This window comes from Panthera tigris, chromosome B3 (genome assembly GCF_018350195.1).
Source record: "Panthera tigris isolate Pti1 chromosome B3, P.tigris_Pti1_mat1.1, whole genome shotgun sequence".
NCBI lineage: Eukaryota > Metazoa > Chordata > Mammalia > Carnivora > Felidae > Panthera > Panthera tigris.
The window spans coordinates 58532096-58558354 of NC_056665.1; the positions used below are offsets into that span (position 1 = coordinate 58532096).

The 26259-nt window shown below is 38.1% G+C and overlaps 1 protein-coding gene across 7 annotated transcripts in view; it reads right to left on the bottom strand.

Moving 5' to 3' along the window:
- Nucleotides 1-7155: 7155 nt before the first annotated feature.
- TRIM69 (tripartite motif containing 69) overlaps nucleotides 7156-26259 on the bottom strand; it is a 37506-nt gene continuing 18402 nt past the window's right edge. For 3 of the 7 annotated variants that reach the window (XM_042988973.1, XM_042988976.1, XM_042988977.1), the window contains exons 2-7: nucleotides 19403-19879; nucleotides 18469-18630; nucleotides 15161-15394; nucleotides 14382-14404; nucleotides 14175-14299; nucleotides 7156-7752 (exon numbers count right to left, since the gene is read on the bottom strand). In XM_042988973.1, the coding sequence (XP_042844907.1) occupies nucleotides 7211-7752; nucleotides 14175-14299; nucleotides 14382-14404; nucleotides 15161-15394; nucleotides 18469-18630; nucleotides 19403-19879 (1563 nt within the window). In that variant the 3' untranslated portion in view covers nucleotides 7156-7210. Of the gene's footprint in view, nucleotides 7753-14174; nucleotides 14300-14381; nucleotides 14405-15160; nucleotides 15403-18468; nucleotides 18631-19402; nucleotides 19880-26259 lie in introns of those variants that run through there. The other 4 variants (XM_015537405.2, XM_015537406.2, XM_042988975.1 and 1 more) reach the window with 4 other exon arrangements.

Below are 26259 nucleotides of genomic sequence, written 5' to 3' on the forward strand. Positions count from 1 at the left end.
TTCCTTATTCATTTCTGTTATTAGCTATTTGTGCCTTTTTATTTCTTAGTCTCACCAGAAGTTTGTCAATTTTATTAGCCTTTTCAAAGAACAAACTTGTGGCTCTTTGTTGATACTCTTTTATGTGTTTCTTCTCTATGCCATTAATTTCTGTTTTTATAATTTCTTTGGTTTTAAATTGCTGTTCTATTAATTTCTTGAAAGAGGAGTGATTTTCATTCTTTTATTTCCTAATATGTGCAGATAAGGCTATAAATTTCCTTAAAACTGTGTGCCGTGCCACAGTTTTCAAGATGTCATTTTTATTGTTCAATTCAACATATTTTCAGCCTTCTAATATGTTTTCTGACCCATGGGTTATTTAAAATACTTTAAAGTTTCCAAACACGTGATTATTTATTTAGTTAGCTATTGTTAATGATTCCTGGTTTAAATGCATTAAGATAAAAGAATATGGCCTATATGCTTATAATCCTTTGAAATTTGTTGAAATTTCCCTTATGATTGAAGTGTATGGTCAGTGTTATGTTTGTGTTTGCAAAGAATATTCTATCTGAGTGTTGGGTACAGCATTCTGCATATGTTCATTGGGTCAAGTTTATTCATCATATTGTCACATTTTTCTGCCAATGACTAAATGGAGCATATTAAAATCTCCTTTGTGGATTTATGGATTTCTTGTTAATTTTTTCTTTATATATATTGAAATCATTGTGTTAGGCGCATGGTAATGTTTATTTCGTACTTTCTAGTTGACTGAACTATTAAGCATTTAAATAGGAAAGGCAAAACTTTTTAAAACATATGAATAAAACGGGAGAATACCTCTTGGTCCTCTGAGTAGAGAATAATTTTTTTTTTTTTTGAGAATAATTTTTTAACAGACACAAGTATTAACCATTAGAAGATATTTGCAGTATAATTGGGGTGGCTGGGTGGCCTAGTCGGTTAAGCATCTGGCTTCAGCTCAGGTCACGATCTCGTGGTTTGTGAGTTCGGGCCCCGCGTCAGGCTCTGCTGACAGCTCAGAGCCTGGAGCCTGCTTCGAATTCTGTGTCTCCCTCTCTCTCTGCCCCTCCTCCACTCGTGCTCTCTCTCTCTCAAATAAACATTTCAAAAATTACAACAAATAAAAAGAAGATATTTGCAGTATGAATAACCAACAAAGGATGGGTATCTAGAACACAAACGTAACCCTATGAATCAATAAGAGACAAACAGCACAATGGAAAATATGGGCAAACACCTGAATAGACATTTCATAGAAGAAAATTAAGTGGCCAGTAAACTTAGAAAAATATTCTCAACCACGGGGATAATTAGGGAAATGCAAACTAAAACTACAAGATACCATTATGTACCCACTTTACTGATAAAAATTGAGTTAGCAAAGACATATAGTAATGGGAACTCCCACTTGGAGTGGGAATGTAAATTGGCAGTCACTTTGACCAACAATTTAGCACTCCTTACTTGAAGATGTGCATTACCCTATGTTAGCATTTATTAGATATATACCTTGAGAAACTCTTGTTGCTGTTTACCCTTATACTTTGTATAATAATGTTTATGGCGACATTGTTACTAAAGTAACAGCAACAACCAAAAACAAAACTAGAATCAACCACTTATTTATCAACAGTAGCTAGGGTATTTAAACTGTTGTATTTTCATAAAATGGAATACAACATAATTTTGGATTTTGAAAAAGATAAGGAATACATACAACATGATTCCATTCATTTAAAGTACAAAAAACAGGCATAATGAAACTTCCTTTTTAGGGATACATATATATGTAGTATATAGAAAGAACTAAATAGAACATTTGTTGAAAATATACCTATGAATTATTTTCAAAAAGTAAAAAACCAGATACAAAATGTAGGATAATGATTACCCGAGAGCCAAGAGAGGCACACAGGGGGCCTTAAAAGGTTTTCATGTTATTCTATTTCCAAAACTAGATGGTCAATTAGTGGGAGTTTTTTTTTATTATTATTCTCTAAATTACGCATATGTTATATACACTCTCTTGTGTGTATTTTATAATTTAATTTTTAAAAATAATCAAGAAAGTCAACTTAGGAGGATTTTATCTAAAGTAGTTAAACAGATACTTGGCCTTAAGTAAATCACATTTATTCATCTGAAAAATAAGTTTGTCCAGAGCATCTTTTCCTTGGAAATACTTGGTAATCCAGTATTACTAACTTTTTCTTCTCCTGTATCATAGCTACATTATATAACTGTGCAATGATATCACCACTGCTATTTTAAAAGTCAATTAGTCACAGAAAAGTGCAAGGTGTTCTTCTTTTAAGGTTCTCACCTCAGTGAATCCTAACATACTGACTTTACCTTCTACTTTACCTTCTACATATTTTTGTTACTAGCAGTCTCATTTGTAGCCTGGGATAAAACAATATAGCCCTAATCACACTTCTCAGTGAATAACATTCAGAATCTCTTTCTAGCAGGGAAGTCTCATATTGGTGTTTTATGATTCATACTCATAGAAGGTTTTAATTATAATCTGAGTTCTACATAGAAGGATTGTTCAAACTATTCAGTACAGAATAACCAATTATCTGGGGAAACTGGGAAAATAAATTTGTGTCATCTATGTTAAGATAAATGCTAGAGAGTTGACGTAGTATGTTAGAAAAAGTATTAAAGTGAATACTTATAGATAGTGGAAAATATGTATACACCTGTGGTCTATCCTTTGAAAAAAAAATTCATTTTTTTCTTTCTCTTTTTTAAAAAACAGCTTTACATTATTGTGGTATAATATACATCCCATAAAATCTGCCCATTATTAGTGTACTGTTCACTAATTTCTCGTATAGTTATATAACTATGCCACCATCACCACAAAAAAAAACATTTTTAAGAAATATATTTTCCAAATTCAGATTAGAATTTTAATTCATTCCTAGTCATCTTTTATTATCTCCAACGTAAGTGTAACTTTTCTTTAGAATTTTCTCCTTCTATTTTGGTAAATATTGACCTTCCCTTTCTCCGAATTCTATAGTACTTGTCTATCCCCAAGGACAGACTTCAGATACCAGTGATCCAGAACTCTATATATGACTTAATGGATAGGAGCTAGGCCCCATTTTATCCCTCAAACTCTTTGTCATACTAATTGAAATTCTCTACCACTGTGTCTAAAACCCTATCATTAGAAAACTTTACTTCTTGGGCACCTGGGTGGCCCAGTCAGTTAAGCATCAGACTCTTGATTTCAGCTCATGTCATGATCTCATGGTTTGTGAGTTGGAACCTAAGTCAGGCTCTGTTCCGACAGCATGGAGCCTGTTTGGGATTCTCCCTCCCTCCCTTCCTCTCTAAATAAATAAATAAATAAATAAATAAATAAATAAATAAAAACATTTAAAAAAAGAATTACTTTTTAAAAAAGGAAATATTGGGGCGCCTGGGTGGCTCAGTCGGTTAAGCGTCCGACTTCAGCTCAGGTCACAATCTCGCGGTCTGTGGGTTCGAGCCCCGCGTCGGGCTCTGGGCTGATGGCTCAGAGCCTGGAGCCTGCTTCCGATTCTGTATTTCCCTTTCTCTCTGCCCCTCCCCGTTCATGCTGTGTCTCTCTCTGTCTGGAAAATAAATAAACGTTTAAAAAAAAAATTTAAAAAAATAAAAAAGGAAATATTTACTTCTTGAATATGGACTATATATTAGCTAGTAAGTAGTACCAAGTCAATGTTAAATTTTCTGAATATGATAATTTAGTACTGTGTTTATGTAAAAGAGTACCTTGGGGGCACCTGGCTGTCTTAGAGTATGTGACTCTTGGTCTCGGGATTGTGAGTTCAAGCCCCACATTGGGCAAAGAGCTTACTTTTAAAAAAAAAAGAGAGTGTCTTGGTTTGTAGGAGATACTTGCTGAAATATTTAGGAATAAGAGTCCTAAATGGACTGTTAATGTTAATTAACAGTTAATTAAGTTAATGCCTGTAACTTAATCTGAAGTTGCTCAGCAATAATAACATTAGCCATACTATACACTATACACCCAAAATCATATGGGATGGATGTGAGGGAGAGTGAATAAGAAAATGTGGCAAAATACTAATAATTGATAAATCTGGGTGGAGAATATAGGAGAGTTTATCATACAAATGTGCAGTTTTTCTATAAGTTTGAATTTTTCTTTTTTTAAATTTTTTTAATGTTTATTTTTGAGAGAGAGAGAGAGAGAGAGAGTGTGTGTGTGTGTGTGTGTGTGTGTGTGCAAGTGGGGGGGGCAGAAAGAGAGGGGGAAAGAGGATCCAAAGTGGACTCCATACTGACAGCAGGAGCCTAATGTGGGGCTCGAACTCAAAAACTGTGAGATCATGATCTGAGCCAAAGTCAGACATTCAACCAACTGAACCACCCAGGTGCCCCCCATGAATTTTTCTTTAAAAATTTTTTTTTAATGTTTATTTATTTTTGACAGAGAGAGAGATTGAGAGACAGAGCATGAACGGGGGAGGGGCAGAGAGAGAGGGAGACACAGAATCCAAAGCAGGCCTCCAGGCTCTGAGCTGTCAGCATGGAGCCTGACGCGGGGCTGGAACCCACAGACCACAAGATCATGACCTGAGCCGAAGTCGGACGCTCAACCGACTGAGCCACCCAGGCACCCCCCACCACTCGCCATGAATTTTTCCAAATAAAGATGAAAAAAGTTTTGTTAGTTCAACAGTTCTCTGTCCTAGCTGACATTAAAATCACCTGAGAGCTTTTATTTTTATTTACTTTTTTTTAAACTTTTTTTTTAACATTTATTTATTTTTGAGACAGAGAGAGACAGAGCATGAGCAGGGGAGGGTCAGAGAGAGAGGGAGACACAGAATCCGAAACGGGCTCCAGGCTCTGAGCTGTCAGCCCAGAGCCCGATGTGGGGCCTGAACTCACCGACCGCGAGATCATGACCTGACCCGAAGTCAGACGCCCAACCGACTGAGCCATCCAGGTGCCCCTTTATTTACATTTTTAAAAGATTTTATCTTTAAGTAGTCTCTACAGCCAATGTGGGTCTTGAACTTACAACCCTGAAATCAAGAGTCATACACTCCATCAACTGAGCCAGCCAGGTGCTCTTTATCTGAGATCTTTTAGACCTATAAATGCCCAGACTCCACCTGCTAGAGATTTTGATTTAATTGGTCTTGGGTGGGGTCCAAGCTTATGAATTTAAGTCTCCTTAAATGAACCTTTTTTTTTAATGCTTCCTTTTTTTTTTTAATTTAAATTCAAGTTAGTTAACATACAGTATAGTTTTAGCTTCAGGGATAGAACCCAGCGATGTATCTCTTACATATGACACCCAGTGCTCATCCCCAAAAGTGCCCTCCTTAATGCCCATCACACATTCAACCCATCCCTCCATCCACCTCCCCTCTATCAACCCTCAGTTTGTTCTCTGTATTTGAGAGTCTCTTATGGTTTGCCTCCCTGTTTTTATCTTATTTTTCCTTCCCTTCCCCTATGTTCATCTGTTGATTTCTCAAATTCCACATATGAGTGAAATATATGATATCTGTCTTTCTCTGACTATTTTGCTTAGCATAATACCCTCTGGTCCCATCCATGTTGTTGCAAATGGCAAGATTTCATTCTTTTTCATCGCTGAGTACTATTCCATTGTGTGTGTCTGTGTGTGTATTTATCACATCTGCTTTATCCATTCATCAGTTAAGGGACATTTGGGCTCTTTCCATACTTTGGCTATTGTTGATAGCACTGCTATAAACATTGGGGTTCATGCTTCAAAAAATCTAGTGAGGTTTCAGGCACAAAACAAGTCCTTATTACATTCTGATTGAAATGGACTTATTTTTTTAAGTAATTTCTTAAAAATAACCATCATAATGTCATGACTGTTTACCCAAATCAGCAGCTATAATATGATTATATTGTATATGTATTGCCAACACTGCAGGAATATTACCTATGGCATGTGTGTGTCCTTCCCAATGTGATTGATAAGACAGGGGGCTTTTACCCTGCCAAAGAGCTGTGCTAATTGTAATTTTAAAGGGCCAGTACTGCAGGTCCTAAATAACCTCCCCCCCCCCAAAAAAAAGCCTTTTAGATATAGAGGATGAAGCCCAGTTAGATGGGACTTCAAAGGAAAAGAAGGGATGGTTCATTAAGAGTACTGCTGAGATAAGTGATGCTAAGAGCTTTAGACTTAGAAGGAACACACTGGAGGATGAATATACTAGAGAGAGTAAGATAAAAAGTATTAATATTTAAATTATAGGCAGGAATGATGAGGGGAGTCTGGCGGGCTCAGTCATTTGAGCGTCCAACTCTTGATTTTGGCTCTGGTCATGATCTCATGGTTTGTGGGATCAGACCCCGCGTCGGGATCCATGCTGTTAATGCAGAGCCTGATTAGGATTCATCCTTAGATGAACCTCTTTTTTTTCTCTCTCCTCTCTTTCTGCTCCTTCTCCCACTTGCTCGCTCTCTCTCAAAATAAGTAAATAAACATTAAAAAATAATAATAAATAAATAAATTATAGGCAGGAATGATGAAAAGGACATAGTCAAAAGTACTCTGAAATACTTAAATGTATTTGAGTATGGAACAAGTACTCCCGAAGATAGATTAAAGCAAGAAAAAGAGACCAAGAGAGTCAGGCTCATTGGACCAAAAACTATCTTGAGAGAATTCGAGACAAGATTATAAACTAGCCCAGACCGTTTCCTATTTTTTCTATAAATTTCTGGAGCAGTTTTTTAAAAACTACGGTAACAAGTTCTAGAAATGAACTGTATTGCAAATTGTATATTAAAAGATAATTAAATAGGAAGAAGAGTACATTTCTGAAAATTTATCTACTAAGAGTCTTGTGCTGAGAGTAATGACAGCATAATAGAATTTCTGGGCATGTTTGAAAAGGGTTCTCAAGCATCAAAACTCAAGTTGCAATTTGCTCCAGTAACAATAGTGTGATGATCATTCTCGTGAAGAGTGGCTCCTGTCATAGAAGACCCCAGAGAATTAGAATGACGTCTTGAAAAGCTCCAGTGAAATCCACTTAAGACACTGAGAATGGAATTTAGTTTGTGAATCTTTCCTTCATTATTCCAGAGTTCCCCATAAATTGGGAAGAGAAACCAGTGAGACTGGTAAACTATTTCAATACCTCTTTAATAACGCTCTGAATTTACACAATAGTATGAGTAATTACTGTGGATGTAAGATATGCAATGGTTCTTTATTCTCTCCACCATCATTAAGGCAAGGACAGAAGTAGGGATAAAGTTTCTCCACGAAAGTGCTACTGAAGGTGTAAATGTGGGTCATGGTTTTAGCATTGTAGAAGGACACCTGTCCTCCTTCATAATCCAGGTATATTCCCACCTTATTGAGGTTGTTAGTCAGTTTTAGACTGCATGACGGCAAATCTAGAGCCTTTAGATCAGTTTGGTTCCTTAGTCTTAAAAGCCAGAATCCTTGCTCAGGAGTTAGAGGACAGCTGCCCTTCCGAATGATGGATTCTCTGACGACTCCAACTGTCCATTTTGTCTTCTTTGACACATCCACTTCCCAGTACCACTTCCCAGTTGTGAAGCCTTTTGAGCCCAGCACAGCCACACTTGAGTCAAACCTCTCTGGATCATCAGGCATTACCTGCTTAATGTCACCATGCCACACACTGGTTTGGTTTTTGGAGAGCATCAGATTTGGGTGAGCTGTTTTAGGGTCCAGAGTTAATGGAGATAGGCCTAGTAATAAAATAAAGCAGGGATAGGGAGAAAATGGATGACTATAAATTCCCCAAGTAAAAGACAGTATTTACACAGACACCAGTAATTTATCTTCCCATGTACATATACTCGTAGGCAGGTAATCACTTAAATACTTTTTATTGTTTTATACCCATGTGGCTGTATTCTAGATATCTTTTAATTTGTGGTAAAAATCTGACTTTACTCTGAACCAATTTATGCTGTAACAAAGAAAACAATACAAATAATATTAATATGTTCTACCAAATGTAAGAAAATACAAATGCTGATGGGATAAAAATTAGGTAAGTTTGTCCTGGGAGAACTTTCTAAGGACAAAAAGCATTTCAGTTATGATATAACATCTGTGAGATGTATTCTGGATGTATTGAGTAAACAAAGGCAAGAAAGGAATAACAACAGTAGCTTATGTGGGAGGGAAGGTAAGGGCTTGCCTGTTACAGGCAGGTAAGTCTGAGCTAACTGGTAAGGGTTTAGAGGACAGTGGTGAGAAGTTTACATTTGGCTTAATAGATAGTGGGACTTTTGAGATGTGGAGTGGTTTATGCCACTGCTATTCAGAGTGTTTGGTTACCAGTCTGGGACAAAATAGTACAGAAATTAAGAGTTAAGCTCTTAGAAATTTTCATAGCAATCTGACAGTAATTTTACGTCAGTTGAATCTAATAATTAAACAACCAGTCTTATACTTCGTAATTTTCTTAAATTCCACTTTTTCAGGTAATTAATTTATACTCTGTTCCACAAACACATCAGTCTATGACAGGTTGAGATTTTAAAACCTGGTCCTTGGGGCACCTGGGGCACCTGGCTCAATTGATTGGGTTTCCAACTTCGGCTAAGGTTGTGATCTGGCATTTTATGATTTTGAGCCCTGGACTCGTTGCTGTCAGTGCTGAAGCTGTCAGCGCAGAGCCCACTTCAGATCCTCTGTTCCCCATCCTCGTGGTCCCTCCTCCACTTGCTCTCTCTCTCTCTCTCTCTCTCTCTCTCTCTCTCTCTCAAAAATAAATAAACATTAAAAAAAACTGGTCCTCATCACAGGCCATTTGATAAGCATTGGTTTAGACAAGTAAGTGGACAGCAGTATAAAAAGGAATTTCTAAATGAAAAGATGTTGGAAGCATGTCAGCAAGAAAACACAAATTTTAGTTGTAAGATAATCAAACCTTGGCGCAAAATTTGATAAAGGAAACATAAAGACAATATGTTCACATAAGGGACACAGATACATACATGCATACATTTGTTGTTAATGGATTTATTTATCCTTGGAAGTGAGATCAATCCAGTCCAGCTCTCTCTTCCCAGAAAAGCCAGAGTCTTATTTTTTATCATCCCAAGGATTTCTCTTCCAACAAGAGACTTTGTAGAATCCTGACTTTTTTCATGTAGGCTGAATCTTCCCTCCCTCCCATATCCCCATTTACCCTAAGTTGTTGCTCTTTCCAATGCAAGGACTGGATTTCTTTGGAAGTACCATCCAGACTTGTTACCAACCTTTTTAGAACCTAGTCTGGTTTTGTCATCAAGCCTCTGACACCTCCAGCTAACTCAACCTGCCATAGCTCTGAAGATTCCTAGGAGTCAGCTTTGCCTTCACTCTTTTCTTCTCATACCATATTCAACCCAACAGTAAATTCTGTGTCAGCTCCACCTTTAAAATGTAATCTGAGCCTACTCAGAATATAGAGACAGATGATTTCTTAAATACTGCTGGCCTGGAACTATTTGCAATAGCTTTTTAACTGTCCTGTCTCCACTCTTGCCCATCCGCAACCTATTCTGCCAAAATATGAATGAGATCATCCAGTTCTCCTACTCAACTCTTACACTTTCCATCACTCCCAAGATAAAATCCAGAGTCCTTACAGAGCAAACAGGACCTACGTGATTTACCTACCTCTGTGACCTCATCTCCTAATACACATCTCCCTTATTTACTTTGATCCAATCACTTTTGCTTTTGGCTGTTCCTTGAATGTATCAAACTCATTCAGATTTTAGGGCCTTTACACTTTCTTTCCTTGTCTGAAAACACTCTTTCCCCATGTGGTTCACTCCTTCACCTTATTCCAGCCTTTGTTAATGCAAGTTCAGTAAGATGTTAGTGATAGAATCTAGGTAGGTATAGTGATGTTCACTATAAAATTCTTTAAGCTTTTCTGTATGTTTGGAAATATCCACAGTGAAACATAGGGAGGGGGAGTTACCTCTTCAAAGAGGTTTTTTTCTGGCCCTTCTGTCTAAAATAGCATGTTCATCTATTCATCACTGTCTGTACCCTATCCTACTTTTTGCTCATAAATACTTACTGAATGTACCTTACTTGACTTTCTTGACAATGGTTATCACTGTGTGACATTACTTACTGTTATCATTGTCCATTTCCTCCATTAGACTGTAATCTCTCACAGGGTGGGACTTCATCTGTTTTATTTCCTTACATACCTTCAAAATTGGGAACTATTCCTGGGTATTCAAGTAACTATTTGTTAAATAAATAAACAAACTTCAAAGTTCCATTTGAATCCTTGACATTAACTAATTCCACCATGTTTCATATTCCTGTTATCCTTGGCCAAAACCCATAATGTAGACTCATCCAATGATTTACCCTCCATGTACTCTTATCCCCATTATTCTGTTCTTTGCTTCCTGTACCTTCACCCATCCTCCCATTGCTCCAACCAAACCCTTTCCACTCTGCCCTTCAGAACTCCCTCCCTAAGTAACTCTCCAGTACCCCCATTCTACAGAATTCTCTTATCACCTCCTTACTTTAACAGAAACCTGACTATTTCTTCTCCAAAAAATACAACTTGAAAAGTCCATGAAACTATTAGTTTTCTAAATTCAGAGCCAGAGATCCAGGAGCCACCACCCCCACTTCTAGATCCTTACTCTAATTCTTATCCTCATGTAAAAATCACTCTTCTTTTGAGGCTCTTGTCATTACATCTCATATTACTCTCTATCTCTATTTGATGTTGTTATGTACAGACTTCCTGATTATATTCTCTGCGCTTTGGATTAACTGTACACCACTATCCCAACTCCAGCTCATCATCTCAAGGGATTTCACTATCCTTTGGATATAGCCATTTTTCCATTCTTGTACATCCGTGGCTTTACTGCTAGTGATTTTTGACTCCATTCTCTAAAATCTTAAACTCAGATATCCCATTCTCTTATATTTTATTTTCTCACTCTCATCTCCCCCTACAACCATTACTTGACTTCATTAACAACTCTAGTGCCTCATTTCTCCTTACTATCCTGATCTGTCTGCCTTCTGGCTTAAAATCCTTCCCTAAACTGCTTAGTATTGGCAGCTTTATTGCCAATAACCTTATCATTTTTAACCTTGTATCTGCAGCATTTGTCATGTAACTCTCCAACTCTGGATCTATCCAGCTGTCAAAATTCAAATGCCAATTCCTGACCACTGCTCGAAGAAAATCACAAAATTGTACATGTGTAGATTTTATTACAGATTCATTATTTCCACTCTGTGCTCGACCATCACCACTACTGTATTTCCTAAATCAAACTCTCTCCAGTTTCTCACAGCAATTTCAGACTTTTGGCTCTCTCCTCAAACATCTGTTCTTTCCTCACTGCCAGCAGATGACTTCTTCTCCTGCTTCATAGAGAAATTGTAGTACATCTTATAGGAATCCCTCATTTCGTCCCATGTCTACTGCAAGTTCCATCTGATGAAAATTGTTTGCCTTTACTATTTTATCTCCTCTCCATTTTCAGAGGAAACTGAGGAAAGTCAGTACTTCTCTTTCTAGATCTCACTCACTCTTCCCTACTACCACCAGTTATCCACTGTCTTACACCATTTGTTTCTGCCTTTCTTTAGGCTGTTTTCCCTCAGTCTGTTTTAGAAAGCCCTCTTTTGGGGCGCCTGGGTGGCTCAGTCGGTTAAGCATCCAGCTTTGGCTCAGGTCATGATCTCACAGTTGGTGTGTTCAAGCCCCATGTTGGGCTCTGTGCTGATAGCCCAGTGCCTGGAGCCTGGTTTGGATTCTGTGTCTCCCTCTCTCTCTGCCCCTCCCCTGCTCTCACTCTGTTACTGTGTCTCTCAAAAATAAATAAACATTAAAAAAATTCTTTTATAAATGTCCTCTTTTGGGGTGCCTGGCTGATTCAGTCAGAAGAGCATGCAACTCTTGATCTCAGGGTCATGGGTTCAAGCCTCACGTTGGGTGTAGAGATTACTTAAAATAAATAATTTTTTTAAGTCCTCTTTTAACTCTGCTGCCATGTTCACATCCTCCCTTCTTAGTGAACCTTCGCAAGTGAGTGATCTATTCCCTTCACTACTGCCTCATTCCAAATCCCTCCTGAACCCTTCACAGTATAACTTCTACCCATTCCACCCTTTTATTTACTTATTTTTTTAAGTTTCAGGTTATTTCTTTTTCTTTCTTCCCTTTTTTTTTGTTTTGTTTTGTTTATTTATTTTTGAGAGAGAGAGAGAGAGCACGTGCATAAGTTGGGGAGGGGCAGAGAAAGAGGAGACTGTGAATCCCAAGCAGGCTCCCCGCTGTCAGTGCAGAGCCCAATGCAGGGCTCGAATTCATGAACCATGAGATCATGACCTAAACCAAAGTCAAGAGTCAGAGGCTTAACTGACTGAGCCACCCAGACACCCCCGCTCCAAATTCCACTCATTTAAAATTGCCCTTATTGGAAGATAACAACACACACCAGTAAACTTACAGTCCCAGCAGCCAAACCTTGTAACTGGCAGTGCAGAGAATGCCCTGTCAATCAGTGTGTCTATAGCCCCAGAAGACATCTAGCCTGACTGCAGGTCCCACCCACCAACAAAAGCCTCTCAGAGGACAAGGCAGGGAGAGCACCCTAAAATTCAGTGCAACCACAGCCCTGGCAAACAGGCTGAAGGCAGGCATCTGATCTGACTGCTGACACTGCCCAACTACAAGCCCATGATGGCCCCAGACTGGCCTCTTAACATCACAGGGGCCAAACCCAGCCCACAATGGGCAAAGTGGGCCTATGAAGACAACTGAACTGAAAGCAAATGAGGCTCAGCCACAATAATGGGGTGCACCCCCATAGAGACACCCCTAAATCTCCTGCTTTTGGTAAACAGGGGATATTGTGCTACAGGCCACCACAGGACTTCTAAGAAGAAGACCTCTACTTTCAAGATCAGGAGACATAACTAACTTTACTAATACATAGAAACAAATACAGAAAGTTAGACAAAATGAGGAGACAGAGGAATATGTCCCAAATGAAAGAATAGGACAGGGGTGCCTGGCTGGCTCATTCAGAAGAATGTACAATTCTTCATCTTGGAGTCATGAGCTCAAGCTCTGTATTGGGTGTGGAGATTACTTAAATAAATAAAACTTAAAAAGAAAAAAAGAAGAAGAAGAAAGAACAGGACAAAATCACCACAAAAGAGCTAAATTAAATGGAGATAAACAATATGCCTGGTAATGGTCATAAGATACTCATTGGACTTAAGAGTGGAGAATCTCAGTGAGACTTTCAACAAAGACATAGAAAATATAAAAAATCAGAGATGAAGAACTCAATAACTGAAATTTAAAAATACACCAGTGGGGAGACACCTGGGTGGCTCAGTCAGTTAAGCATCTGACTTCAGCTCAGGTCATCATCTCATGGTTTGTGGGTTGGGGCCCCACATTGGGCTCTGTGCTGACAGGGAGGAGCCTGCTTGGAATTTTCTCTCTCTCTCTCCCTTTGGGCTCTGTTTTGCAGTGCAGAGCCTGCTTGGGATTCTTTCTCTCCCTCTCTCTCTACCCCTCCCCCACTCACACTGTTTCTGTCTCTCTGAAAAATAAATAAACTTAAAAAATACAAAACATAAAGACAAATAAACAAATTAACCCGCATTTACCTTTGAAAACCTTCATGGCTGGTGTGAGGGAAACAAGGGGAGGGTTATTGTGTAGGACGACTTTCACTATCACTAACAGAATCACTGCTATCTATTGGCTCAATGGAGTCTTTCTTTTTGTGCAACTTTAATAAGGAACCTATCCAATAACACTTGCTTTTGCCTCCTTTTGAGGATTTCATGGAAATGTGGCATTGCACTGACAATTGCTCACAATCCCACAGAGAGAGAGACACAGGAGAGAGAGAGAAACCATTGGTTTAGTTATGATCATGTGACATTTGGTGTCACGTACTACTCATATTGCAAGACATCACTTGTTTATCAAGTTAAAATTTATTAGAAATGTTTGCTTGTCTTGAAGAATACTCACTGAACAAGTTACTTGCAATCCAAGGTTTTACTGTACTAATTAGGGCCACAGAAGAGTTCCCACAGAAGAAACAGAGATTAGGAGACCCAGGAACCAATAGCTACGACCCTCTGATACCTGGAGAGAGAGAGGATTGCATTTCCCTCCACATCATGTACTGGATGGGACCTTTGTACAGGCCCGGGTTCAACTTTCTGGAGATAAGCTCTCTGGGTATCAGCACCTTTGTTCCTTGTTCCAAGCTGCAGGGGACATAAATCACTTATTCTTAGACATCCTCCAGGAACTGGAGGAAGGATATTAATACCATATAGAAACACTTACCTATCCAAGAGAGATGTGATATCCTAGAAGAGAAAAGGAGCAATAAAGAAATTAGATGCTTGCTCATCAACTCCAGAAATTTCTTTGGTGATACTGGCCACCACCAGAATTTTATCATCAATACTGAGATTCTGTGCAGATGTTGCCATTCCAATTCATCCCAACCTCCATATATCTTTTCTGATCGGTATCCTTCATCTAACCCAGGATAAACTGGCCTTATCTTATTCTGATTTTCTAGTGTTGCCTTTTACATGAAACAAGGGGAGAAATTAATAGCTAGGCTATTTCTACCTATACTGCCAAATGGTCTCCGGAGAAAAATAGTGTAGGTTTTCCAGACCCAAAGCCACTTTCTCTTATTCTGGCAAAGTAAACTTCTGAGTGCTAAGGTGATAATCAATGACACTTCGGAGGTGAAGCTTCAGATAGTAAATATTGGCAAACACCTTTCAAACAGGTCAATTGGAAGCCAATCTAAGTTTCAACATTCTTATTTTTGAGAAACAAATCTTCAAAATTCTTTATGAAGAAACATTAAAATATTAATAGATACCATTACTAAGGGCATTTATTATCTTTTTTTAGGAGGGTGAAGGCAAAGCTTTCTACTGAGTGTAAGGCAAAAGTAGCCTTCTGCATTTCTCCCAGAAAATCTTAAAGGCACTACAGCAGTTCTTTTTTTTCCCCTCCTGGTGGGGAAAAGCTGCTTCTATGTCTTTTCCAACCCTCTTTTCCCTAACTGGTGTACCCATAATTATGTTAATATGGAGTCTTACTTTGAGAAAGTCGAAGGGATCCTGCTGTTCCATCCGTGCCTGGATGCTCACCAACATCTCCTTGGCTAGGAGACACTGTTCCTGAAGCTGGTTCAGATTCAGCTCCATATCCTCGTTCAAGGCTTTCCCCTCTTCTCGGAGCTCATTTAAAATGTTCTTTTCTTTGCTGTGCAGGAACTGATGTAGCTTTAGAAACTCCAAGGAGATGTGTTGCTGCAGATGTAGCTTGTTTTCCTGGAAACCTCCATGATCATCACCATGATAATTACTGAGACTAGCTCTTGGGGATGGGGGCCCACACCATCAATACTCACACAATGCGGGAAATACCATAACAGGAAAATGCATAAAAATGACTCTTGAGTATCATCACTTAACCATACTAATAGGAATCCTTTGGGAGATTTACTTTGATTTTCTGTCAGTTTAATAGTTTAGGAAGGAAATCATCAAAAGTGGTCTTTAGGTTCCTATTACAGTACTGAGGTGGTAACCAATGCCATATAAAGCTGTGGGGTTAATTAATTAGTTAAACATCCTGCAATGAATGATAGTACTTTCCTACCCAGAAGTACAAACCAGTGTCTACCAAGTGATGCTGTCAGACTGGGGCCATAACGAGGCTGAAAGAACTATTCTTATCTAGAAATCAGAGCTGGGGGGAGGGTGGATGCCACTTCTGCTACCAAGACAACATAGAAGAAGCAGGAGATGGACAATGTCTGAAGCCCTGAAATTGATAACTGCTACACTTAACACCCTTTTTCTCAGGTAACTGCAACATCCTGAGCAGTGAACCATCTGACATCCAGGCTTCTCAGATCCTTATCCTCATCATTTCTAGTGATCTCCCCTGTATCTACTCATTCTTTTAATCACACAGGACTTTATCATCCCCAGCCATTTCACTACCTCCAAAATTAACTTCTTTTAAAAAAAAATTGTTTTTAAGTTTATTTATTTATTTTGAGAGAGAAAGCACGTGCACGATCACGAGCAGGGGAAGGGACAGAGAGAGAGGAGAGAGAGAGAATTCCAAGCAGGCTCCACATGCTGGCAGCACAAAGCCTAATGTGGGGCTTCAGCTCACAAACATGAGGTCATGACCTGAGCCAAAATCAAGAGTCGACGCTTAACCAACTGAGATACCCAGGAACCCCAAAATTAACTTATTATGCTCACTTAGTCAGATACCTCTATAGAAACAATTATTGGGTATCATTGAAACCTCTTATTCATTGACCCCCTCCATTTCTGTTCATCATCTTCTCTGTCTCCATGTCCCCTTTTGTCCAGGTTGGATTCTATGGTCCATCATTATAATGGCACACTTAAAATTCACTCTATCCTCTAGCTCACACATCTCCAGTCTTCCTTTTGCCTATTTCACTACTATTCTCAGTCTTATTTGTTGGTTTTGTATCCTCTAACCAAGCTCTGAATATTAGAGTTATTTGATTTTTTTTTCCTGGGCTCTTTCCCCTTCTCATTCTACATTCTCTTTCTAGGTAATCTCCTCTTCTCACACAGATTTAAATCAGTCTGTATGCTGACTTCTTATTTCCATCCTAGACCAACTTCCAAGGTCTAGATTCCTGTATCCAACTACCTATTTGACATTTCCACTCACCCCTCACATCTAATCAGTCACCACATCCAGGTTTTTGTTTTTTTTTTCAATCTCCAAAGTATATGCCAAAGCTGTTTATTTCTATCTCCACTGCTTCTCTTGTCCAAGCCACTCTCACTATTCTCTGGGATTACTGCAGTAGCCTTCTAACCATTATCCTGTCATTGTCTCTCTTCTCACAGCCACTGGACTGATATTTTCAAAATAAGATGAAATCATGTCCTATCTAAACCCTTTAATGCGTTCTCATTATTCATAGGATGAAGTTCAAAATTCCTAATTTATCTTCAAGGGCCCACATAATTGGGCCCATATCCACCTCTTCAATCTCATTTTGCTTACCATGATCTAATTTTATTAGCTTCTCTCTATTTAACATAGCAACTAGTTTCCTATCAGGACTTTTCCATATGTTCTTTGCTCTTCATAGAACATTCTTCTCCAGGTCACTTCCTTCATAGTCCTCTCAATCAGTTCCCTTGGCTAAGTTACTTATCCTTCAGTTCTCAATTAAAAAATTTTTTTTAATGTTTATTTATTATTGAGAGACAGAGAAAGACAGAGCATGAGCATGGGAGGGACAGAGAGAGGGGGAGACACAGAATCTGAAGGAGGCTCCAGGCTCTGAGCTGTCAGCACAGAGCCCAATGTGGGGCTCAAACTCACAAATAGTGAGCTCATGACCTGAGCTGAAGTTGGACACTTAACTGACTGAGCCACCCAGGTGCCCCGGGTTCTCAGTTTTTAATAGGTGATTTCTTCAGAGAATACCCTTTCCCTAGCCTAAATTAGTTCTTCATGTATATGCTCTTGTAGCACGCTTTACCTTCATTCATAGTAATTATCACAGTTGTCATTTTATTGCTATTGATGGGATCACTCAATCCCATTAATCTGTTTCCCACCCTAGTGTAATATAGTATCTAGTATAATGCCTTACCCACTCAATAATTTTTTTTTTAATGAATGAATGTTGACTGTAATAGCTGAACTAGGAACTCTTACAACAGAAACAACATTCTCTGGAGACATTATTTCCATCTATCCTTCTTCTTTCTCTCATTGTGCATATTTCTGTACAATGCAAAATGCCAGAGAATACCCTCCTCCATAGAATAATTAATGAAGAAACAGAACTCCCAGTTTAGCCCCATAACCCAGGGACTGCTTTGCCAAGTTTCTAACTATTAATTGTCCTAGATCCCCTGTATATATAAAACAGCAATAGTTTATTTATTTAGTTTGAGGGGAGCTAGGAAAGATCAAATCAGATGATAAAAACCAGCAATCCAAGAGACCTTCAATCAGAGGTAGCCTGATTGTAAACTCAAAAGAAAGGTATTTCTTTGGACATAGCAATCCTTAGTGCATTTTTCTGATAAATTCCTTATTTTGCCATATATAAAGGGAAAGACCAGACACATCACAAACCCAGAACAATCACCTAGCGATGGGGACATAAGAAGGATCAGCATATAATGGGAAAGTTCAGTGTGCTCTCTCTGTTGAAGAACCATTGAGAACTTACTTCACTGCTGTATTTCCTTCCATCCTACAGTGTCCATTTTCTAATGCTATAGCCCAGGTGCCATTTAGTGTATCCTTTACACTCACATGGCTGAAGTTACAAGGAAAGTGTTCCAGGTCTATCTCATAGCCCCTCTGCCCTGCTTCTCACCTTGTAAGCAGCAATAGCATCTTTCTGCATATTCTTCAGAGACTGAAGTTCCTTCAGTGTTGTCTCCAGTTGACCCTGGTGGATGGTGAGCTCCTCCTGGGAATACCACACAGACTTAATCCACACTAACTTGGGAGATGAAGGACCATAGGGACATCTCTCCTAAAGCCCCAGAGTGTGAGAAGAAAAAAAAAAAAAAAAAAAAGCAAGCTCTTGCTGCAAAAATCTTTCCTTTACCCTGAACTACAATTCCTGTCTCTTCTAAGAATTGTGAAGAATATAACAAGCAGCAGAAAAATTTAGTTTTATGCTCTTATTAGCTTACTGTAGGGGGTTGAAGAAGGTAGTAGAACTCTACATCTTCTACTCTAGTTATACTGTTCTCACTGTCTCTACTTTTACTTACATTATTATCACTTAGAGCACTCATTTCCCATTTCTGCCCATTAAAATGCAAATGATTTCCCAATTCAAGCTTTCCTTCACCACACATCCCCTATTTCAGTTTTCTCTAATCTTCTCTGAAATTCTGAATATTTATGAATATTACAAATGTGATGAAATTTAGCTCTCAATAGTAGAATATCTTGCTTCTGTTGTTTTATTCATTTTGAACTTGCCTAAATTTCAAGACTTTTATAACAAGAGCAATATCTTGTACATCCACAGTCTACCCAGTGTCTAGTAGAGTGCTGTCATTGCAGAGTGTAAGTAAATATTTGATTGGGGGAGGGGGGAGTAGGCTTAGAGCTACTCCACTGTTGTTTCCTATCATCAGCAACTCTAGAGAAAGAACGTTGCAAGATATGTTGTATTTTCTAAGCTTACTAATAATCATCTGAATAGAGGGGTGGGGCTGAAAGAAAGAAGAAACCCTACAAAAGATTTTTCCCAGCTTTCCTAAGGCATTATTCAAGGCCCAGGGCTCACCCACCATGAAGAAAGTGACAGCATCAGAGATCTGCAGGAAATCTTTAGAGTGCCCCACAGACAACCGAGCATCTTTGCATTGAAAGCAGATCAGTTTCCCATCTGGCTTACTGAATAGTTTCAGGTTCTCTCCATGCTCTGGGCACTGTGGATGGCCCTTGAGTAAGGGTAGCTTCTTAATCTTCTCTACCAGCTTCTCTAGCACAAGGTTGAATGTACAGTTGCTATATTGACATAGCATCTTACACTCAGGACAGAATGTTTCCTTTGCTTGCTGCTTCCAAAAGTTTTGGATACAAGCCTGGCAGAAGTTGTGGCCACAGCTTAGCATCAATGGATCACGGAACCAATCATTACACAGTGGGCAGTGTAGCTCCTTAGTAATATCTTGTATCTGCACTTGAGAGGGTATCTGGGTGATCAGATCATGCACTTCACCATAGTTGCCTGGGTCGATGTTGGAGGAGGGGCTGGAAGATACCTTTGGAAAAAAAAAAAACAAAACAGCTAAAGTGAATTTATCTTTCTTGCTGCCCATTTCAGCACTCCAGGACAGTGGGCTCCATTCCTTTTTTTTTTTTTTTTAATATTTATTTTTGAGAGATAGACAGAGTGTGAGTGGGGGAGGGGCAGAGAGAGAGAGGGAGACACAGAATCTGAAACAGGCTCCAGGCTTTGAGCTGTCTGCTGAGCGCAATGCAGGGATGGAACCCACTTGCTGAGCTGTGAGATCATCACCTGAGCCTAAGTCAAACGCTTAACCAACTGAGCCACCCACGTACCCCTAGTGGGCTGTATTCCTAAAGGAGCTGAGAATTGGTGCAGCCAGAATAAAAGCACCAGCCTCCTCTTTGAAAGTGATCTGTTAAATTCATTGTTTTCAAACATTATCATTTATTCCTACTCCCAGCTCTATTTAAAATATAATAGAGAACTAAGACAGAAAAATCAAGAGTATTCAACCAAAGAATGTTTCTACTTGTATACCCCTCCACCCACTTTCCCCATGTGTTGTTTAAAAGTTTTACTTTCAATTTCCATTCTACTAGTTACTTCCTTTTTGTTTTGTTTTGTTTTGTTTTTTACAAGTCATGTACAAAGAATTGGAAGGTCAATCAGATTCCTCAGTGACATAATATCATCAACCATAATATCATCCAGGCCTTTCCCCTCCTTTTTAAAGAACACATTATAGAAATAACATATATACAGAAAAATGCAGAATCATGCATAAAACTCAGTGACTTTTCACAAAATGAGCACATCTGTGTAATCATGGCCCTGATCAGGAAACAGAAAACTACCACCATTTCAGAAGTCCCCCAGAGGCCTGCTTCAAGTACTATCCCTCATCAAGGTTGACCCCTGTCTTGACTTCCAACACTATTCATTAGTTTTTCCTGTTTTTGAATTTTATACAAATACAACCATGTACTATGTACTCTTTTGTTGTTGACTTCTTTTGTCAACCTTACATTTGTGAGATTTATACGTATTGTTCTATGTAATTGTAGTCCATCCATCCTCATGGCTGTATAGTACTACATTGCACGAATATACCATAATTTATTCCTCCATTCTACTATTGATAGACCTTTGGGTAGTTACCAGTTTGAGGCTATTATAAACAGTGTTGCTGAGAACATTCCTGCTCATATGTAAATATACATCTATATATATATATATGTATATATATATATATAGATGTATATTTTTTCTTGTTATATACCTAAGAGTGGGAGTGGGTCATAGGATTGGCATACATTCACCTTAGTAGATACTGACACACTGTTTTCTAAGTGGCAGTATCGATTTACACGGCCACCAGTGCTGTGAAGACTTAGCATATTCACTTTAGCCATTCTGGTGGGTATGTACCTGTATTACACTGTGGCTTTAATCTATATTTGCTTTATGACTATGGATATTGGGCCCATTTTCAAATGTTAATTGTCCATTTTCATCTCCCCTTTTGGTGAAGTGTGTATTTAGTGTCTTTTTTATTTATTCATAAGAGTTCTTCACATATTATAAATATGAGTTCCTCATTAGATACATATATCACACATATCTGTTTCCACTCTGTGGCTTGCCTTTTCACTTTCTTTCTTTCTTCTTAAAGGATTTTTTTTATTGTTTATTTATTTTGAGAGAGAGAGTACAAGTTAGGGAGGGACAGAGAGAGAGAGAGGGAGACAGAGAATCCCATGCAGGCTCCACACTGTCAGTGCAGTGCAAAGCCCAACGTGTGGTTTGATCCCACAAACCATGAGATCATGACCTGAGCCAAAACCAAGAGTTGGATGTTTAATCTACTGAGCCACCCAAGCACCCCACCTTTTCACTTTCTTAATGATATCTTTTAATGAGCAAAATTTCTTAATTTTTTAAAACTTAAGAAGTTTTTAAGCATAACATACAGAAAGCAGCATGAAATAAATGTATAGCATATTGATTTAATAGATGAAGAGCCATGAAAGGAGAACTTTGCCAGCTACCCCAGAAATCATCTATATACATACACTCTACCACCTATATGCCCCTCCCGATATTCCTGAGATGATTACTATCCTGAATTTTGTGTTAATCATTTCCTTTGTGGCCTATTTTGATGTTTATATGAGCAAAATTATATTTTATGTATTTATGACTTGCTTTCTTTGGTCAGCATAATTTTTGAGATTCATCTGTGTTGATACACAGAACTAAAGATCATTTGTTTTAACTTCTGTATAATATTCTATTGATGAAAATTTATTTACCCATTTTACTATTGATAGCCAATTGGACTGTTTTGGTGTTTTGCCATACAACCAATGCTACTATGAACATTCTTTCACATGTTTCCTAGTACACACGTGCAAGGATTTTTCTAGGTTATTTAATGTTAAACCAACCTTCTTTTCCTGCAATTAATCCATCTTGATCATGATATATTAATTATGTACTGATAGATTTGGTTTGGTAATATTTTATTTAGGATTCAACCTCTATGTTCATGACTGAGATTGCTTTTCTTTTTTTTTTTCCCTAAAGCTATCCTTGTCTGGTTTTCTTATTTAAGTAATACTAACTGCATAAAATTAATTGGGGAGTGTGCCTTCTTTATCTCTTCTCTGAGACTGTGAAAAAATAATAGAATTATCTGTTCCTTGAGTAATTTGGTCAAACTCACCAGTATACCTTCTAGAATTGATGCTTTATTTTCTGATTTTGTATTATCTGGAAGTACTGATTTACTTCTTGAATAGTTATATGATCATTTAGATTTCCTAAAAGAAATGAGAATCAAACTGGCATTGGATTTCTCTTCTGCAACACTAAATGCAAATAATAGAAAATGTCCATAAAGTACTGAGAGGAAAATGTTTGGAACCTAAAATTTGAAGTCTACACAAACTTTTATTCAAATGTCAGGACAAAATAGGGCCGTTATTCCTGGAAGTGAAATTATTCCAATGGAATATACTCCCTATTCAGCCTTTCTTTTAAAAAAAAAATGCTTAAAGATATACTCTTAAGTTCCATTTCTGGCAATACTGTGAACCATTTATCCTGGAAAACCCACCACTATAAAACACACAGAAATGCCAATTAAGATGTAACAGACATCCTTTGAAATGCATACCTGAGTGTACAAGAAAGTAAAGAGAAATTCCTAAGTCAAAAAAAAAGAATATAGAACAGAAAAGCATTGAGGTAGGTTAGAGTTACTAAGACTCAGGAAAACTCAGATTTAACAATCCTTAGACCTGCACCAACATAAGGAGTTGGACCTGAGACTTTTCAATAAAGTTTGGGGTATTTGAAGAACTACAATTTTGGTGAAGGAGTGGCAAAGAAAGACAATAAAGAATGCTAACTACCTTGATCTGGGGCCTGAGTGAAAAATAAGCCTGAATTGGTCCATCTTTGCCAATCTCTCAATTGATACTCAACTGACCTTTCTTTAGCTTCATTCTTCTGTGAGTATAAGTGGCTTTAAATTTAGAGTCATTACAGAATTTTGTCAAGACTGAACACTTCAGCAATCTTCTGTTTTTCTACTGTTGCACTATAGATTTTTCAGCTGTTTGGTTTCTATACCACTAAATCCCATTTTCTTTATTATCACGCAAAAGTCCCTAATGTTTTTGGTCCACTGCTAGCTATTCCCTATGTTATAGCACAGTTATGGATTTATTCTTTGGTATATATACTTTATGAAAATTGTTTTAATGTTTATATATTTCTGAGAGAGAGAAACAGAGAGTGCGAGTGGGGGAGGGGCAGAGAGAGAGGAGGACAGAGGATCCGAAGCAGGCTTTGCACTGACAGTACAGAGCCCGATGCGGGGCTCCAACTCATGAACTGTGAGATCGTGACCTGAGCCAAGGTCAGACACTTAACTGACTGAGCCACCCAGGCACCCCATTTTATAAAATTAGGATTTTGACAAGGTGGACAAGTAGGTGCAGCCTGCCATTTTGAGCTGGTAGCCCAAAGTAATACATTAAAACATGTTTTTTAATTGGAATATAGTTGACATACATATTATATTAGGTTCAGGTATACAACATAGTGATTGAATATTTGTATACATTGTAAAGTGATCACGGTAAATCTGGCTACCATCTGTCACCATACAAAGTTGTTATATACTATTAACTGTATTTCCTGTGCTGTACATTGCATCCCCATATCTTATTTATTTTATAACTGGAAGTTTGTACCTTTTAATCCCTTTCCTCTATTTTACCCATCCCTTCATCTTTCTCCCCTCTGGCAACCACCAGATGATTTTCTGTATCTGTAAGTCTGTTTCTATTTTGTTTTGTTTGTTCGGGTTTGTTTTTTTTTTTTTTTCTCTTTTAAATTTTTTAGAGAGAAAGAGTGCACACAAATAGGGGACAGCAGGGTAGAAGGAGACAGAGAGAACCTTAAGCAGGCTCCACACTTAGTGTGGCCGGAGACAGGGCTCAATCCCAGAACCCTGGGATCATGACCTGAGGTGAAATCAAGAGTTGGACTTTCAACCAACTGAGCCACCCAGGCACCCCTGTTTGTTCATTTAATTTTTTATATTCCACATATAAGTGAAATCATACAGTATTTATCTTTCTCTGTCTGATTTTTTCATTTAGCATAATATCCTCTAAGTTCATTCATGTTGTCACAATATCTATAGATATAGATATAGATGATATAGATATAGATATAGATATAGATATAGATATAGATATAGATATAGATAGATATCACATCTTCTTTATCCATTAATCTATTAATGGACTCTTAAGTTGCTTCCATATCTTGGCTTTTGTAAGTAATGCTCCAATGAACATAAGAGTGAACATATCTTTTTAATAAAATTAATGTTTTTGTGGGGTGCCTGGGTTGCTCAGTCAGTTAAGCATCCGACTCTTGGTTTCAGCTCAGGTCATGATATCTGAGTTCATGGGTTTGGCCCCGCAGCAGGCTCCATGCTAACAGCACAAGGCCTGCTTAAGATTCTCTCTCTCCCTCTCTCTTTGCCCCTCCCCTGCTTGTGCATGCTCTCTCTCTCTCAAAAACAATAATAAATGTTTAATGTTTTTGTTTTGTTTGGGTAAATGCTCAAAAGTGGAATTGCTGGATCATGTGGTGTTTCTATTTTCAATATTTGGAAGAACCTCCATACTGGTGTTGCTGCACCAATTCACATTATCACCAGTAGCACATCAGGGTTTCCTTTTATCCACTTCTTCACCAACACTTGTTATTTCTTGTCTTTTTTGTACTAGTCATTCTGACAGGTGTGGAGTGATATCTCATTGAGGTTTTGATTTGGATTCCTCTGGTGATTAATGATATTAAGCATCTTTTTTTAAAATTTAATGTTTATTTATTTTTGAAGAGAGAGAGACAGAGCATGAGCAGGGAAGGGGCAGAGAGAGAGGGAGACACAGAATCCTAAGCAGGCTCCAGGCTCCAAGCTGTCAGCACAGAGCTTTATGCAGGGCTTAAACTCATGAACCGTGAGATCATGACCTGAGCCGAAGTCAGATGCCCAAACAACTGAGCCACCCAGGTGCCCCAGTGATATTGAGCATCTCTTCATGTGTCTGTAGTCCATCTGTATACCTTCTTTGGAAGAACGTCTATTCACCTTCTATGCCCATTTTTTAATTCGATTATTTGTTTTTTCTTTTTTTTCTGTTTGGTGTTGAGTTATATGAGTTCTTCATATATTTTGGATAGTAACCTCGTATCATTTGCAAATATCTTCTCCCATTTAACAGGTTTTTGTTTCATTTTGGTGATGGTTTCCTTCACTGTGAAGCTTTTTAGCTGGATATAGTCCCAATTGTTTATTTTTGCTTTTATTGCCCTTGCCTGAGAAGACAGATAAAAAAAACATATTGCTAAGACTGATGTTCAAGAGTTTACTGCCTATGTTTTGTTTGAGGAGTTTTATGATTTCAGGTATTACATTTAGGTCTTTAATCCATTTTGACTTTATCTGTGTATGGTATAGCCCAGTTTCAGTCTTTTGCATGTTAGCTGTCTAGTTTTCCTAGCACCATTTATTGAAGAGACTATCTTTTCTCCATTGTATATGCTTGCCTTCAATTAATCATCATAGATTAATTGACCATATATGCCAGGATTTATCTCTGGACTCTCTATGCTGTTCCATTGATCTGTATGTCTATTTTCTGTGCCAGTATCATACTGTTTTGATTAATGTAGCTTTGTAGTATAGTTTGAAAACTGGGATTGTGATATCTCCAGCTTTGTTCTTTCTCAAGATTTCTTTGGCTATTCAGGATCTTTTGTAGTTCCATACAAATTTTAGGATTATTTGTTCTAGTTCTATAAAAAATGCTATTGGTATTTTGA